An 18,656-nucleotide genomic window follows, 5' to 3' on the forward strand; every position below is an offset into this window, starting at 1 on the left:
TGGGGCTTTGTTTCATTCTTTAGCTTGGGGTCACAGAAACATTAATAAGCCTGCTGTATATTCCTTCCTTCAGGTCACTGAAAACAGTGCTACAGTGGAAAGGTTTACTGGGTTGCACCAGATTAATTTTGAGAAAAAGACTTACATTCTACAAAGCTCAGATTCTTTACCTGCAGAACTACTAGCAACTGAAATTATTTTTTTTATAAAAATTTCTACTTGTCGCAGATAAAGACAGTAGTTGACTACAGCAAGCTTCATTGGGGGCATAAGATTCTGCAAAAGGACATTTTAGAATGATTTGTTTTAAAGATCTGGCTGCATTTCTTAATTTGGCATAATCTGAATGAATTCTAACACTTCCCTAGCCTCCTTATTGTGAGAATTAAAATAATTAGTTTGTGAAAGTGCTTTGCAAAATCGATAGTTTTTTTAAGTGTAACATTTCCTACATTCTGAGACACCTGTAGAACAGCAGTTATGTTACTGTCTGAGGACATCAATTTACACATCTTATAACACACCTTGAAGCATTTGGAAATGCCTGCAACAGTGAGAAAACCAGAGATAGTCTTCCAACTAACATGGCAATAAACCTTTGATCACCATGCTAGGATATCAACCTTTACGTCAGGTAACAGCTGTCAAGCCTTTTTCTCACAATTATGTATAAATTGAACAGTCAAAATTGAAATTATAGAAGAAAATAATGTCTTGTCTTTGAAATCTCAGACAGATCTATTATGCTATCATTTATGAAAGCAGCTTATAAACTGATCATTATAACCCATAAAAAATCTATACTGATTATCCTATAGCTTATATTTATCACATAAAGCCATGGATTTATCATGCAGTGTATAAATTCTTCACTGGCATAAGGCAGAAGATGAAATGTAAAAAGAAGTTAGGGATTTTCCATGGACTGTAATAGCTACCAATCTACATTAACATCTCCTTGCATCAAGGAATAAGTGATAGCAAAATTGTTTCCATGTTTCTGTGCTGAAGAAAAGGTCTCCTTACAATAGCAGGATACTTACTGAAAGAGCTTTATTTTTTTTTTCAAAGTGAGCGTAATAAACTACCTGCTGAAAAAGTAAACAAAAACTATGTGGAGAGATCCTAAGCAAACAAGGTACACATGACTATAGAACAGTTTAAGGCCAATGCAATGCAAACGAGGAACTGAGTAATATCATTCTTTTCCCGTCAAGAGAACTGAAGTATATTCTTTATTTCTCATTCCAGTCATATCATCTCCACTCTGCCTTATTTGGAAAGACACTCAGGAAATTATATATATAAACTTTCAACCAAAACTGATTCTAATAACATTTTTTCATTCATGTATCAACACATGAAATATTTTATTCATTTTGCCAGCACTCTTCAATGGATACAAAATACAAAAGCATAAAAGAGAAAAATACTAGATCATAAGCCCTAAACTTGAGCACCTTTTTAAAATTTTAAACTCAGAGGGTAAATCATAAATGTGTGTTCTCTAAGAATCTGCATAGAAGCAAGACAACCAGAGTAAAGGAGTGGGCCAAATGCTCTGTGATTAAGGAACCAAGGAGTGTTTCATGAAGATGGCAACTGACAAGTATTGGAAAAACTGATAGAAATCAGCGTTAGAAGTGAAAGTAGATAAATAAAATCACAGTCACTGGGAAAGCAGACACTGGGATTCTGACAAGGTATTATCTTGTCAAAAGCAGAGTCTGTGGGAATTTAGAGGAAAAACGTTCAATCCTGAATGGGGAAGACTTGATAGAGAGCCTTGAAAGCCTGACTTGGACAATTGTACATGATGATTGAAAGAATTATCCTAGACTCTATAGCATGGAACTAGTACCTTAAAAACTGTATGAGAAAAAGAAAATCATTCTGTTGTAGATCAGAGAGGGAAGAACTTAGGACATTGAGCATAGGAGGATGCTGGTACTTCAAACAAAAACAAATAAGGATCTGGATTGAGATTGTGGCTTTAAACATCAAAGTACAACTGCAAACACAGGAGACCGAAGAGAAATTGGTGACTTATAAAGTACGGAAAGTGAAAATAACTCATTGGTCAATAGTATTTTCAATTGCATATATGGTGAAGGGGTTTGGCATCCTTTGTTTCATGATGTTTCGACTGGCCATATAAATTTCTCACCTGGTAGTGTTGAAGAGTCCAAATATCACTGGGTTCTTATGATCTCTGGTATGCAGCAAAAAAACATCCTCTGAAACATTAAAGACCATTATGTTACTTAATATGTTTAGTCCTCGTTGCATGTGAAGAAAATATATTGACATAAAATAGTTTAGAACCCATGATAGATTTTAAGATATACATTTCCATATACAGTCATATAACAATGACCAAATGACAACATAGTGAGACTGACGACTGTTCAAGATGACTTTGAGCTGGGCCTCAAGGAGGGAACTAGAGGCACTGACTCTAAACTAACAAGAGGGGTCTTTCTGTTCCCGCAACTCCCTTGTCCCCATTCGGGGACCTGGCCAAGATGAAAAGAATAGAAACTCGCTCTAAGTTAGATAGAAGTCAATTACTGTGGAAAGCAAATTTTCCATATGTGCTAGAAACAATGAGGGTTATACAAAGAAACATATATATCGAAGAGGAAAATTTAACTCTCCCAACAATATTTACCTAATTCATCAAAATATGTATCAATTCCATTCATTCCTGGTACTGAGCAAACCAGTCTAGCTTTCAGGAAAGTGCTCCACTTGTTCACTAGTATTCTCTGTCCTCCTACATCATTCTGTAAAAAACAGAAAGCAGGTAAATGGGTACCCAGAGAACTTTTACCACCAACAGATTTTGTATTATTAAACCTGCAGATGGCAAGAGTTATACTTCTCTTATTTAATGTGAAAATTTGAGCATAATCTTCAAATAATAATAAAGATGCAATTCCCCATCCTGTACTTTCACCCTGGACCATTAAATACAGTTTCCAGGTATTAAACAATGTTAGTAGAGAGTAGAGTACACTTTCCTAAATAAAGTAGTAAGCTTTATGCTACAGTAACGTTCATTATTATTTTATTGATAAATAATCTGCTTATCTCAGAAGTACAGAAGCATCCACTTCTTTGTCTTATTTTAGGGGAAAAGGCTTGAAATACTAACACACAAGCACACATATACATAACAGGCATACATATTTGCACATATACACAAAATACATATGTGTGTATATGTGAATATATATATATATACATACGTATATACTGAACATACATATAAATGTCTTAACTTTATTCAAGTATCTTCTTAAATATCAAAATAACTTCACATTTATAACACTATTAGCATTCTCTCAATATATATGGCTACTTCAGTTGGTTCTGAATGTTCACAAAACAACCTATCTGACTATGCCCAACAAAACTATATAAGTTTTTCCTACAGAATCAACCATCTGAATTGTTGAAACATGCTTATGTAAATTATTTAGAATGTGGATTAAAGAAACTAGCAAGATTTTGGTGAAATTAACTTTTTAAAATGGAGCTCAAACTTCTGTGTAGGAAGAAGTATAGCCTAATTATAGGCCATTTCTTAGTAGGGCTTTGAAAATGTAGAAAATCACACAAAATGCAAAGCTCTTTTCAGATTAAACTTTCAGTAGATATGAAGTCTGAAGACTAGATCATAAATACCAATTTTAGGGAGCCTAACAGAATAGAAGAAAATATACAGTAGAAACCTACTATAAAATGAACAAAGTCCTGACCATAAATTGTGAGTTAGGCAAGTTTAGTGAGAGAGGAAGGCGGTCCTCACCACGCAGAGTCGCCCCACTCTGGTGTAAATTGCCTGGGCATTGTTTTCTGCCTCCAGGGCCTTCTCCGTAAAAAAGAAATACACTTTGTTGTCATCTCGGTCTTCATTGTCAGGGATCATGTACGAACCTACAAATTTTGGTTCTAGAGAAGTAAAAATAGACGAAAATGTAATAACTATTACAACAAAGTAAGTTAATATATTTCCCTCGAAATTTTGTACTAAACATTAAAATCATGTAGCTATCTCCATATTCTGTGCAAATCAACAATTTTTAAGAAATGTTAGGGTATTTAAAATTTAACTGAGTTGGAGGGAAATAAACCAATTTCAAATAGCATACATTATAGACCTGAAATGAATTCAAAGAAGAACAGATTAGGAGCAGCATGATTATAATCTCCATGAACTTCCTCCCATACATATATGGGAGGCATATATTAAAGTCAATATATGTAAAATATTTTACTAAAGAAGTCTATCATTATTTTTTTTAATTCATAAATTATCTATCAGTCCAGCTCATGGAAGACCATTTTAAGTTTTTGTATTTGTAATCAAAGGGATCTGAGGGAATGACCTCTGACGGATAACGGAATGTCAAATATTTTAATGATAAAATGCTGCCAATAATGATTATGCACTCTAAAGCTTAATAAAAAGGCTGAAAATAATGAAACCACTCACTATAAAATGATTTTAGTCCCTAGATATACCAATGTGCCAAAATATAAACATGATTCCTTACAAAGGATTCTATGTAAATGAATGCCTAGTGATTCTCCTAGAATTTCATTTGTCTCTCAAGTACAATGTGATCCTTTTAAAACAAGCAAAGCAAAGCAATCAATTCATACAATATTATACCAACTGACAAGAGAAAACAAAGCAACTTACTGGATGAAAGGGGTTTTCACTTTTCATGTGTTTGTCTTGTTCATTTAAGTCCTGATTTCTAACTATTGCTATGAGGGTAATCTGGTTGTATAATAAAGCTGATCCACTCTGCTATAAAATGATATACATATATCATATATAATATTTTAATTCGGGAATATTGCTAAGGAAAAAAACCCTGAAATTTGTGAAAACTATAAATTACATTTGTATTGTTATTATTATCAAAATGGCAAGTTCCCCATGAGCTCTGGACTTGCTTTCAGTTCTGATTTACGTACGCTTTTCTCCCCAGTCCTACCTTTCAACAGGCGCTCGTCATCGTGCTCAGTGCGGATATGAGCCAGTCGCCCCAGGCTCCTGAAAATGGCAGCGTCTCTGCCCCAGTAGTCACTGTAGAGTCCAGCAAACAATTCACTACCTGCATGAAAACATCAGATAAGATAAGTCAGTATTCGTTTCTGGGTCTGATGACAATGTATAAAACCACAATTACAATAAACATATCCAGGTTTCCCGTGTATATGGCCTAATGAAACAGATACTACTGCTAAGAGCATATATGGTACAGTCAGACGGCCAGGGTTTGAATTGTGACTCTGCAACTTACTAGATGTGTGAACTTGAGCAAATTGCTTAACCTCTCTGCGCCTCAGTTTCCACATTTACAAATAGGGGACTAGCCCTCAGAAGTGTTGTTAAGAGTAAAGCATTTAGAAGAGTAGCTGGCATATACTAAGGCCTATATGAGTATTTGATAAATAACCTGGCTTTATGGTATTTTAATAAACTTCTTTTAACCTTCATATCATCAGGGTATTAGTATTGGTATTGGAATTAGTATTAGTACTGGTATTATATGTGAGTCAGCTAACTGAAATTCTTCTTGTAGTAAGAAATTGCTTCCATCAACAGGATTTTAAGGCAGGAACCACAAAGTCTGACAAAGCTGTATATAATCCAATTAGTTGTCATTTAATTTGTAAGTGTGTGGCTTATTTACACAGAAACGACAGAAAGAGCTCATAATTTAATCAGGCAGTCAACAGAACGAATGAAGTTAGCTGCAGCATGTGGTGAAGGCCACAGACTTAAATCAGACCAAGGAATACACAAACGTATGCAGGATCTCAAGCCATGGCAACGTATCTTTGGGGCCAGCCAGAAAGAAAGACATTAAAATTGCTCACGAAAAGAGAAAAAATAATTAACAAAAAGAAAAATAACATAATGATATAACTAGACCTCCAGAAAGACCAAAACCTCTCAAGCACAGGAACTTGGGGTTCTCTTTTGTCGAACTGACAACAAAAGGTAACTGGTGTGCTCCTCAGTGAGGCCAGAAGGATTGTCCTGGGCATATGAGGCTCGAATCCTGTCCTGGGCTAAAATCTCTGGCCAAGAAGCAGATGATAGCAACAGATCACTGGATATAGCAAACTCAATTTAGGGTGACAAAATTATTTTCTTAATGAGTGTCATGTAACTGTGGTCAGGTTTTAAAATATAGACATGATGAGTATACTGAAAGTATACTCAAAGTATTAATGCCTTTCTGTTAAATCTGGAATGTGTACATATGTGTCCAAGTGGTATTAAAGTGCTTTTTTTAAGAGAATTCAAATTAATTGGATTTCCAATTTAATAAATTTAACTGTATACTCAATTTTAGAATTAGAATTATTAGTTACGGTATAAAAATTTGACCAAATATCTAAACAGAATTAAACAAAACTTGAGTGTCATATTTATAAATTCTATTGATTAGATTTAAAAATTGTTTCAATATTTATAAAAGGTTTTCCCTAAGGTAAGGTCTTTAAAACTTTAAAAAACTTGAACAGATTAAATATATTTGTATGGTTTAAAATTTGAGAAAGTAATCAACTGAGTTGTAAATAGGATCACTGTAAGAAGTTTATTTCCACCTTGAGATAACTAACAATTTTTCAAAAGTAAAAATGATTGCTTTTGTTAGATTTAGATTTAGAAAAAGAAAAGTGAGATATAAATTGAATTTAAAAATAAGAAAACTAAGTTTTGATAAACGTTACTAAAATAAATTATTCTTCATTTACAAAAAGACAAGTAACCATAAACGTTTTTTTTGATTCACAAAACCCACTATGGATACTTAAAAACTATACAAGATACAAATAAATAAAATCCAGGTCTTTCGCAAAGGAATTCACTTTTAAACTATATATATTATATAAGTGAGAAAGAGAGAGAGAGACAGGAGAGACAGAGGGAAATGTGGTAGAATATTAACAGTTGGTGGGCCAAGGTAAATGCTATAAATTTTTACTCCTCTTTCAATTTTTCTTTGTATTTGAAAAATTTCAAGACAACAAATTAAAAAAGAAGCTGTATTTGTTTAGTTCATCCTGTATATTCAATGCATGCTGAATGAGAAATATGATAAGGAAAATAACAAAAACTAAAAAATAAAGATGCTTTATATCCGGACTTAAGAAAATAAAATTTGGTAGAGAAGAGTTATATCAGAACTCTTATTTAAGCATATTCTTTGAAACTAGAAGGGGGGAAGAACAACATAATTTGTATCAAATTCAATCAGTGCTGTCTTCACCAGAAGTTTTATATCCATGTGGAAAAAGAGTATTTTGGTATAAAATGTATTCAGTGGTTAGCGATATGAACCATATGTGGGGTTCAATCTGTACTACTTGAACATAGATAAAAGAGAGTCATGCTGAATTCATTAAAAGGCCTTGGAGATCATCAACTCTATGGCAGAAATGAACGAGTTCACGCACAAAAGAGTTAGTTGACTATTGAACCACCAGAGCAAGGGTTGTTCTGAAATTTTAAAAAATTATTGTACTTGGTTATAGTTTCCATAAAAATATAAAGGCCATCTTACATGGATGGACCTAGAGATTTTCATGCTAAGTGAAGTAAGTCAGACACAGAAAGACGAATATCATGTGTTATCACTTACATGTGGAATCTAAAAAATAATGATACAGAAGAACTTATTTACAAAACAGAAATAGACCCACAGACATAGAAAACAAACTTATGGTTACCAAAGGAGAAAGGAAGGGGTGGAATAAATTGGGAATGTGGGATTAATAGATACATACTACTATACATAAAATGGATAAACAACAAGGATCTACTGTATAGCACAGGGAACTATTATCAATATCTTGTAATAACCTATAATGGAAAAGAATCTGAAAAAGAATATATATATGTAAGTCAACTACACTTCAATAAAATACAGTAATAAAATAAAAAGGCCATTTTGGAAAACTGTCCTAAACAGAACTTATTTTTCTAATATGGACTGGACTGAATGTTTAATTCATAATGGGTACAAAAAAAAGATTTCTTTAAAATCATGACAGTTTTATATTTCTTAAGTTTTTAATATTTAATGTAATTAAATTTCCTAAAATATTTACAGAACTTTTATATCTGAAAATATTACTTTGGAAAAATAATCTTTATTTTAGTTCACATAAATTTTCTTGCACATATCCCAATTTGAACACTGTTTCCAAGTTCTACTTGTAAACAATCCTACAAATTTAACAAAAAAGTTCCCCTTGTAGCCACTAGATGGAGCCATATGATACCAAATAATATACATCCAGGGCAGGTTATCTGCAAAAAGGAAAAGATGATATAGTACCAATTTTACCCAATTTCCCTTTTTGTATCCAGATAAAAGAAAATGGTTTGTGAACAGTTCAAATAATACAATATGAACTGTATGACTTAAACTTCAAAGAAGCTACTAGACAGGTGCTAAAAAACTATATGCTATGTAAACTGAACCAAACGTGTTCCTGTTGGAAACATTAGATTTTCCTCAGAAGGGAAAGATTCTCCTTTCATATTTTATTATCAGTGTGAAGAACAAAATAAATTTATAGTAATAGATAATAATGATGTTTGGTAAAATACTTTCCTAAGAAAAAATAAACACTTTAATGAAAAATAATGAGAATAAAGCTTTAGGCACAAAGTTGACTAACAGTAATTAAATGAGCAAAAATAATCAACATTATTATAATTGATATTATTTATGGTAAATACATAGTTTCTAGTTGAAAACTTTAAAATTATAACTATTTGTTATAGAAACAATTTGTGAATCAATATTTTGGTGTTGTATACAGCAAAAAATAATATCTGGATAATTCATATTTTCACAGATTAAAAAAATTTCATACAAATAGTAAAATATGTTTTAGATTTTCAATGATAAGAACAGAACTACTCAAAGTTTTAGTTTTCTATGTCTATACAGACATGATATTTAATAAATGTATTAGCTTGGTCATAAAGTTTACTGTTATCTATTTTGATATTCTGAATATAAATAACCAATTTGACTTTTATGCCATATGTTTCATTGTTATAGCACTGGCTTCTGATGGTAACTGATGTTATGTTAATGTTAGTTGGTTATAATTAAAAAATAAAACACATCTGCAGGGTATTTTGACAGGTGAATGTAACTTATCATTGTCATGTTCAACAACAGTCTCTGTGTACAGATACAAGAAGAGTGGAAACAATTCTGCACTGGAAATCTGGCAAACTAAGCCCCAGCCCCAAACCTACTGTTTGTGGCAAAACTGTTCGGAATCTCACTGCCTCGGTTATTTGGAGAATCAGAGGGGTGCACAAGTGATTTCCTGAGGTTGCCAAGCTTTTCTGTTCTCTCTGCTGCCCTTTTTTTTGGTTTGTATGCTCTTTGCCTGGAATTCTGCACCTCCCCCCCTTCCCACTTCACCTCCCATTTACCTGGCCACGGCCCACTTTCTCCACGAAGCTTTCCCTAACCAAACTTGTGTTAGTTTAGTAGCTCCTAGTACCACCATAGCCCCCATGCCTATCATATTTCTCATCCTACTATAGTTTGTCTCCTGTGTTTGACATTATTCCTCACTAGAATGCAGATTTCTTGATGTGTCTTATTATATTCTTTTGTCACCAATATCTTGTAGAGTGTGTGGAATACAGAAAATGCTCAATAAGCATTTGTTGAATCAAAGAATGGCATAATGAGTTAATTAATACATGAATAAATCTAAAACTTTTAGTGTTCAAATTTAAATAAAACTATGAAATGCAATAAAAACAAAACCTCAGGATAAGATTCTGATTTTTCAAAAATGCTTCAGGGAGAAAATATCAAAAGAAAGCAAAAACTGTTGGCATTTATATGAATAGCAGAGTTCTTTGAGTTTTTGTTCCTCAAAAAGCCTATATTTAATAATTTTAATCCAGGAACACAGGGACTCTATCTTCTTCTAGTATTTGTCGCCCATCGTTTCAGCCCCAAAAGACTGTGTCTACTCTCAACTACTTTGTAGGAAAGAAAACAAAACAATCATTTGATCTTGGCGATACAAAAACAAACCCATTGTAAATAATTCTAAGTTAAAATGCATAAGTAGAATACTTTTCTACACAACTCCTTTTTTTACAATACAAACTCCAGTTGAAGTTTTAGTGAAACATACTTCATTGCCTTAATAGTTTATCAACCTTATCAAGAGCTTCGTTCATAGATGGTATTATTAATCGATTAGTTTTTACTCACCATGTTGTAAATACAGATTTTAATTGTTTAGTGAGAAAAATTCACAGTTTTTCATGTCCTTCTTATTTTCTTAAGTCTTGCTCAAGCATTTCTCCTATTTATGTTGTAAATGTCTACAAATCTGAATAATGTGAAACATATTCATCTCATGGAAAAGACATGGCTAAAGATGGATTTAACTACCTCATTTTATAACTGAACTGTATCATTTTGTTAGAAAATCATTCTACTTTTGCACTATTTCACAGAGTGACTATGACATGAATAATTGCAAAGAGAAACAAAATGCACTTGGGAGGATGAGGCCATCCTCATGGTCCATAGGTTCCAACCTCCCAGTTCACACTCACGGTCTGTGTAGGATGCTGAAAGAAACCAGGAAAAGCAGGTCCTTTTATCAGTTGTGTAGTTGTTTGGACTTTCTGCTTGTTTTTGCTTTGGCAAATAGCTAGCATTAGCTATCAATGTCAAGAAGGTGGTTTCTGACATATGAAGGAAAATAGAAAACTGTGTTCTGAATCTGTTCGTTTGCATTTGTTAGCATCCATGACAGTACTGTGAGTTTCCCTGGTGGCAAAACAGTGACATTGCTACCAGCATGGTCAAATCAGATTTCTAAGGGGGAGAATGTCAATGGGGAATTGAAGACGACATTTTTTTTTCTTCTTTTTTTGTTTGTTTTGAGGAAACCATAAGCAAGTATTCAAATAGCTCATTAGCAACTAGCAGTTAATGGCCAGAAGCAACAGTCAGCATGTGGATATTGGCATTCTGCCAAATGAGAAAGCACAGCAGTCTTAACCTGGACAAGAAATTACAGATATTCTTTAGGCACAGGAACATGCTAAAGGAGTAAGTTTCTACACAGTTGGGATGAATTCAAGAAACGAGCCAGCACATTCACTTATGTTTATAGAGGTTGTGATTGTAAAGACATATATTTTACCTTCATTTCGATGATTTCATTTATTTTTCTAATATTTATGAAGTCCTATTTTGTGCCAGAACCATTCATTTGTAATTCTGCCTTGAATATATAATTAATAAAATAGAAACATTTATTTGTAAAAAAAAGTTTTAGTGGTATTAAGAGCTTGAGATAATCACTTAAATTTTCCCTGCATGAATTCCGACTCCCTTTCATTCAATTGACATTGACCTTTAATTCACAGAATTTGTAATGAGGGGATATATTCACAAAGGTCTCATTGTGGTGAATAAAAGTGCAGGAAGAAAATTTCAGCAGCTGTAAACTTTTGTAGTTTTATTTGCTGTAAAATGTAACCTAAGACATGAAAAGCGCAGAAAGAAAATTTTGGTGACCATGAAATACCTCATTCATGGTTATTTGTTGATATAAAATTCAGTAAGTCTTTAACTTGAAAGTATCCTAAAAATTCTAACAACAAAGCTACCACTTTCAAAAGCAAAGTGTAAAAAGGTACCTGACAAATCAGAGTGGTTTTCCCCCAAACACTAGTAACATGTACATTAGCATACCTTAGGTACTTTAGGTATGGTATGTATTAAATTACACCTAGAACTGGTAATAAAAATCTGGGTCAGAATGAAACATTTTAAAACAGTAGCAATAGAATTGAGCCGACAAAGTATCAAAGAAATCCCAAAGTTACTGAAGATGTTATCAACTTAATAAAAAGAATACTGCAATATTATATCAAATGTAAACTGATGCAAAAAAGTCAGCTAATACTTTTCCTTCCTGACCAAAATGACATATGACATAAAGAAAATATTTCCTGAATTTTTATTTGGCCAGCCACCAAACCTAATAATTTTTAGTGGCAAGATAAGTCTTAAGTATCTTTCGCTGACTTGAAATGTACAGACAAGTAATGCAAGAATTCATTTTACTAAGTAATTCACTGTTTCAAAAAACTGTTTTTAAAACCCGATTATAATGTCTTGCCTTCTTCAACCAGTTATCTAAGACCACTTTAAATGTAATATTAGTAATCACCGTAGAGGGAAAGTGTGGTTAAACATAGAAATATTGTACCTGTGATATGAATTTATACACCACCAAGGTAAATTCTGTTAATACAAAGTGACATTAAAAGAGCAAACCTAATTAATGTATGATTTCATTTTGATTGGCTTCTGAACATATAGAACATAGCTCAATAAAGAGATTGTTTTACTCCTTAAATCTTGTTTCACACAGAATCATTGCCAGTTACTAACATTTCCATTCTAAATTAGACTATAAATTTAATAAAAGTATTCATTAACCTGTCTTTCACCTAACAGATAATATTTATTCCTTACTTAGTTTTTCAGTAACCTTTTACTCCATGTGATCTTAAGTCAACAGAATTTAAGTTAAATAAAATGAAACTTGTATCTAAAGTTAAGATATTATAAGAAATTCTCAGATTTGTGAGCATGTTTTTTTCTTTGGGGGCCTTGTTAGTTTTATGAGTATTACAAATTTGAGGGTTTTTTTTTTTTAATGATGAAAGTGAATCAATGTAAACAGGTATTAAATGTTAAGTGTGACCTACAATTAAGAAAGAAACAAAGAAGCAGAAATGGTCTAAAGATGGTCATCTTTTTGCTGGAGTCCTGTCCTAACCCATCGGCAGAGAACATGTGCGATCATAAAATACCACATTAACGCATTCTTTTCCTGTCAGAGTAAGCTGCACCAAGCCTACCAAATTCCAACTCAGGTAGCTCCATTTTTTCCAGTCCAAATTCCTGCTGCTTTTTCAATTGGGTGAATTATTTCTACTTCCTGCCTTTTAAAGAGTTGCTGGCTCACATAGGTTATCAGATTTCCATCTCAGTGGCTGCTGCATATCCACAGTAAGTGAATGATCTCTCAAAGGTACTCTGGGATGAAAGCTAGTGGATAAATGAGAAGAATTATATTTTTATTTCTTCTCTTTGCAGGGATTATTCTATAACTTTTGTGTTTAGCTTGGAGGGCTCTTATGATTTGATTTCTTTTCTGAATAAGTGAAACAGTCACCCAGATGGCAAGCACTTCACATTTTAGCAGAGTGTAATTTGATTTGGAAGTTCAATGAAATTCACTTGGAAATGTCCCTCCAGTAATATTTCCCCTCTTAAAAAAATTCAGTTTCAAATTCCTGGTTTCATGCAAAAACAAGCTCCAAGGAGGCTGAGTGGTAAGTGGCTAAAAAAAATTACTTTTAACCATTAAAAGAAATGTTCAAAATAAATGGTGTTCTCTTCCCATCTTCTTAGGATTTTACTAGAGAAGTAGCGTTTACTGTGTAATTTTTGACTTTCAATACCTTTTATAATATTCTTGTAAATACTATCCCCAAATTTATTTTTGGTTTGTTTGCTTAGGAAGCTCAGTGAGTATTTCATTCAGTCGATATTTATAGGAGGCCTTTTCTGTGCAATATATTGTATGGTAAAAGAAAGATGATAAGACACTCTCTTTCCTCCAGACATATTCAAATCTTAAATCTATGAAGTTACAAAAATCACTAAAAACATTAGAAAAAAATTGTATGAGCCTATCAAATGCATGTATTTTAACGCATATGCTGCCAATCTACCACGAATTTCTAACGTTTATGAATCTGGCATTCTCCAAAAGTGGCATTCTTAAGGTTTTGATTCCTACTAAGTCCAAAGTGACTTAAGCAACTCAATTCCCATATTTATAATCTCCCCTTCTCATATTATGTTTACACACACACACATATATGAGTGAGTAGCGGAACTCAGGATATCATAGTATTTTCTTTAAAATCTTATATTCTTTAAAAATATCTCTTTATTCAAGCTCCTAAAGAACTAATCACTACGTGAATTCTCACCTTAAAGCACTTTCAAATTATGAAGCTGAAGTAAATCAAACCTTCCCTACTGTTTAGAGCTAACGTAAGATTTTTGTTCTACACATAAATATATGTATATATAAAAGCTCTACTTATTTGGATCTGAGTACCATTACTGCGACGGGGGACTGTGGGGACTGGGATGCAAGGCTCATCAGAATCAACTGTCTGGAATAAGTTCAAGGAACGTGTTGTCTTTAGAATATACAGGAACATCTGCATCAACTCTAAATCCAGCATAAGATATGTTGATTACTCATCAGTGGGGAGTTTTAAGTTTTACCCACTTATTTAGGATAGGAAATCTCTACATGTTATTTTACATGTTTTCATTTTCTGTAAACAGGATGACCTAATATTAGCAGATAACTCTAAGTGCTGCAAATGTAATAACAGAAGCTTGTGCATCTGTACCATATATCTATCAGAGCCTCTCAACACTGAGAAAACAGAATGATTCCTAACAGCACCTGTGTGAGGTGTCAGGGATTGCTCTCTTCAACTTTATACTTGGCAACTCAATCAGCTGTCTGTACCATAGCAGTGCTGGAGTATTTGATAAGGGTGTGCCATTTTCAATCCCAAACTGTATTAAAGAAAATGTATTTTTCTGAGATTTAAGCGAGATTTTCATGTATCTCATCTAATTTAATTGAAATCCAATTGAAATCCAGATCAGACATGGCCAGCTTATTCTATTATTCCAACGTGGACATAGTTTGAGCCAGTCAACCTCTACAGCTTACATTTTAAATTAACAGGAATTTAAATAAATGACTTTGAAGTTCCAAACTGAGATGACTCTCTGCTGAATTCTACTGACACACAGAAAGGCACCCAGAAGACAATATTAGACATTCCCTTAAAGTCACAGAGTAATTAATAAAGAATTAACATATGTTAAAATAGTTTAGTTTCTCTAGCTACATTTTTATAAAAAAGTATTTATATAATTGCATTTTGTGAACAATAAAGGACAATACAAAATACTTTCTATCAGGTATTAAGGGACAATTTGTGTTTTCTGGATGAGACGTCCATACTTCATAGCAGCTGCACTTATTTTAGAGTAAAATTGGCTCAGGTGAGCATGGCTTGAAATTTAATATCCATGCTCCCAGCACCAATAAATAGATATGACACAGCAATGTATATGAAGAAACAGCAAAGAATCTGCCTGAAGTTTCGAAATCAATATGACTACCACCTGATGTCTGCAGCCATGATAATTACCAATTAAAGTGGAGATGAATGAGGAGCTGGCATCAAAAGGGCATCTGCCCCTTCCTCTCTCAGATCTGTGCGATTCCAGGTGAAAAAGGGGATCCTTTAAAGAAAACCAGAAAAGCCATTATGTATTTGCCAACTTTAATAAGAATTTAATTTCTCAGAAAAAATACATTCAACCTTGATTATTTACAAAACAGGTATTGTAAATAGGGCACCAGTGAGAAACATCAAGTTATTTAGGAACAAACTGGATTTTATAAATAAACACGTGGGTTTTCAGGCCCATGTGGGTTTTCTCACTTCTCTCAAAAAGGATGCAGGTGCTGAAATGAAAGAAATTTGCTGTTTTTATCACTTGATCAGCCAGTATTAGTTATTCTGAGATGTGTCAGTTAAATATTCCAAATGAATGGAGACTTGCTGGGAGAAAAAAAAAAGTTAGTAAAAAGGAGACTCTGATAAACATGGAAATGGGCATTTATTCCACAAAGGCCATTATTGATTTTTTGAATAATCTCTAAAAGAAAATGATAAAATTTTCTATCAATAATTTGGAATATTTATTTCCAATCATTTTTATTCTTCATCGCATATTCTTTGTATAGACATCTAATATTTAATAATTTAGAGAATGATTACTGCATAAATAATTACTGGGATATACATGTAGAAGTTGATGCCATATTATGAACAATATTTCAGTATGGTTTCGCACAAATGAGATTTTGAAAATAAACATTTCCATGAAAAACTACTACTTTATTGGTTCCTATTGCAATCACATAACCACAGAACTTCTTCTGAATGTTCTCAGATTGCAAAATTCTCATTAATGGATATTTGTACAAGTAATCTCCATTAAGTGTGTTATAAATGGTTTCAGTTAAAAAAAAAGTAGTCTGGAAAAGTGACAATACAAATCAATATAGAAAATTTTGTCGAAAAAAAAAAACCCACTTTGCAATAGAATATTGTCAATACTGCCCACTGTGGCATCTATAAGTAGTCCCACCCACCTGTGAATAATGAACCTGTAAACAACCCAAAGTCCTGAGGAACCTTTAAGGGTTGCATGCACTTTTCTAGAACTTGATCTGGACTTTCCTAGACAGCCTATTTACTCCACATTATCTATGCCATCTTTTTCTTGCCATTCTTATCCAACACACATTCCTCTTTCTCTCTCTGATACTCTAAAATCACCATTTTCAACCTGCCATTTCAAGACCTTTCTGGTAAGTGCAGAGTTCACCTGACTCTTATAAAACTCCAGTCTTGTTCTTGGAACTGAACCATAGCCTAGAGAACAATTGTGGCCTCTGAATCCAGAGGTATGGCTAAACTGATATCTTAAGCCAGAAAAAAAAGAAAGTTTATCTATTTATACACTTCACACGAATCAGTAGAGAGGAAGAATGCCAGTAAATTATTTGAAACATTTTTGTGTTCGCTTCCCACAGACAACAGATTTGCAATGACATGAAAAGAAAATGTTTGTTGAAATGAGCTAGAATGACTGGTCTACCCAGCTAATACTTAAGCAGAAAGGGTTTCATCTAAATTTGCCAAAGGAAATGATCAAGTATATGAATGAAATACTTGCTTACCCCTTTAGTCACTGCCACTTCATAGAATATTTGGTAAAAATAGGTAGGGTATACATACTATACTTGCTCTAATAGAGTCAAATGTCCAAATGTTTGCTCATAGAAAGCAGTTGAAGAAATATACTGAACTACTTTCTTAAATCAAGACTTTTGGGGGCTTCCCTGGTGGCGCAGTGGTTGAGAGTCCGCCTACCGATGCAGGGGACACAGGTTTGTGCCCCGGTCCAGGAAGATTCCACATGCCGCGGACTGGCTGGGCCAGTGAGCCATGGCTGCTAAGCCTGCACGTCCGGAGCCTGTGCTCCGCAATGGGAGAGGCCACGACAGTGAGAGGCCCGCAAACCGCAAAAAAAATAAAAAGGATTTTTGATAGCTTCAACATTCTGTGATACTCAACTTTTTGTCTCTAATTATGGATGAAGTTGATTTACCTAACAAATATAATTAGAAACCGTAAACACTAAAATTGAAACTTCAAGAGAAAAACAAGTATATTGCTTATTGATTCAAGGAATATAACATATTCATTTAAATTTAAACTGTCAAGTGGGTGAAACAGAAAATGCAAACTGTAAGAATGCTAAGATCAAGAGAATCTCAGATTTTGAAGAACCACAAAGTTAGATGAAGGAAATGAAGTTACAATTTCTTAGAAAAGTCACAGGTTTTTGTAAATACAAATCATGATCTAGGTTCATAAGGCTACTACTGTTGATTTGTGAATTTTAGCATGTTTCTGAGATATCAAGTATTGGACAGAGCAGTGTCTTCAACTTTCAAGAGAAGTAAATTGAATTAACTGGAAACTATATTCACAAAAGCCTATAACCCTAACATTTTGAGAACAAATAAGTGGAACTCAGGATGTATGAAGCACAACTCTCTGCAATATGTAAAATCTGTTTGAGTCTGTAAAAGGATGAACTCTTTCATGAAACTTCAAATTTGACAACTGAATACTAAGTACTTATATATTCTCAGAGATCTACGCCTCAAGTCCAGACTCAGATGTACCTTGACTGAACTCTTCCCACCTTTCTCCAGAAGACTTCAAATGCATCTCTCTCATTAATTTGATTAATGGCTAAAACTGCCTCAACAAATAGTCTTTTGAAATAATGAACAAATTAAATTAAGCCTTTTTGCCTGCTTTTCACATCAGTATTAAAAAGCCACATTTTTGAATAGCTAGACATACCTATCATTTTAATTTTTTAAATGCATGTGTTCTCAACGTACACTTATATCAAATTATCACGATGTACACTTTAAATATCTTACAATTTTATTTTTCAATTAGAACTCAGTAAAGCTGGAAAAAATATGTGTATTCTGCAATTTGTATGTTTTCAGCCCACTAATGATTAAAAAAAAAAGATTAACTATTAGAACATCCCTGCTTTAGACAAGCACCATTATCTTTGTAAAAAGAAGAAAGGGGGCTTCCCTGGTGGTGCAGTGGTTGAGAGTCCGCCTGCCGATGCAGGGGACACGGGTTCGTGCCCTGGTCCGGGAAGATCCCACGTGCCGCGGAGCGGCTGGGCCTGTGAGCCATGGCCGCGGAGCCTGCGCGTCCGGAGCCTGTGCTCTGCAATGGGAGAGGCCGCAACAGTGAGAGGCCCGCGTACCGAAAAAGAAAAAAAAAAAAAAAGAAGAAGAAGAAAGGTCCAAATCTGTAG

The 18,656-nt window shown here is 33.6% G+C and overlaps 1 protein-coding gene across 1 annotated transcript in view; it reads right to left on the minus strand.

The window, feature by feature from the left end:
* The window catches only part of SEMA3E (semaphorin 3E), a 263,684-nt gene that overhangs the window by 35,553 nt on the left and 209,475 nt on the right, over positions 1–18,656 (minus strand). The window contains exons 5-9 of the mRNA XM_081244517.1: positions 15,374–15,467; positions 5,013–5,132; positions 3,815–3,957; positions 2,672–2,786; positions 2,168–2,237 (exon numbers count right to left, since the gene is read on the minus strand). Of these exons, the coding sequence (XP_081100643.1) occupies positions 2,168–2,237; positions 2,672–2,786; positions 3,815–3,957; positions 5,013–5,132; positions 15,374–15,467 (542 nt within the window). The remainder of the gene's footprint in view (positions 1–2,167; positions 2,238–2,671; positions 2,787–3,814; positions 3,958–5,012; positions 5,133–15,373; positions 15,468–18,656) is intronic.

Source organism: Mesoplodon bidens, assembly GCF_964165515.1.
Source record: "Mesoplodon bidens genome assembly, chromosome: 9".
NCBI lineage: Eukaryota > Metazoa > Chordata > Mammalia > Artiodactyla > Ziphiidae > Mesoplodon > Mesoplodon bidens.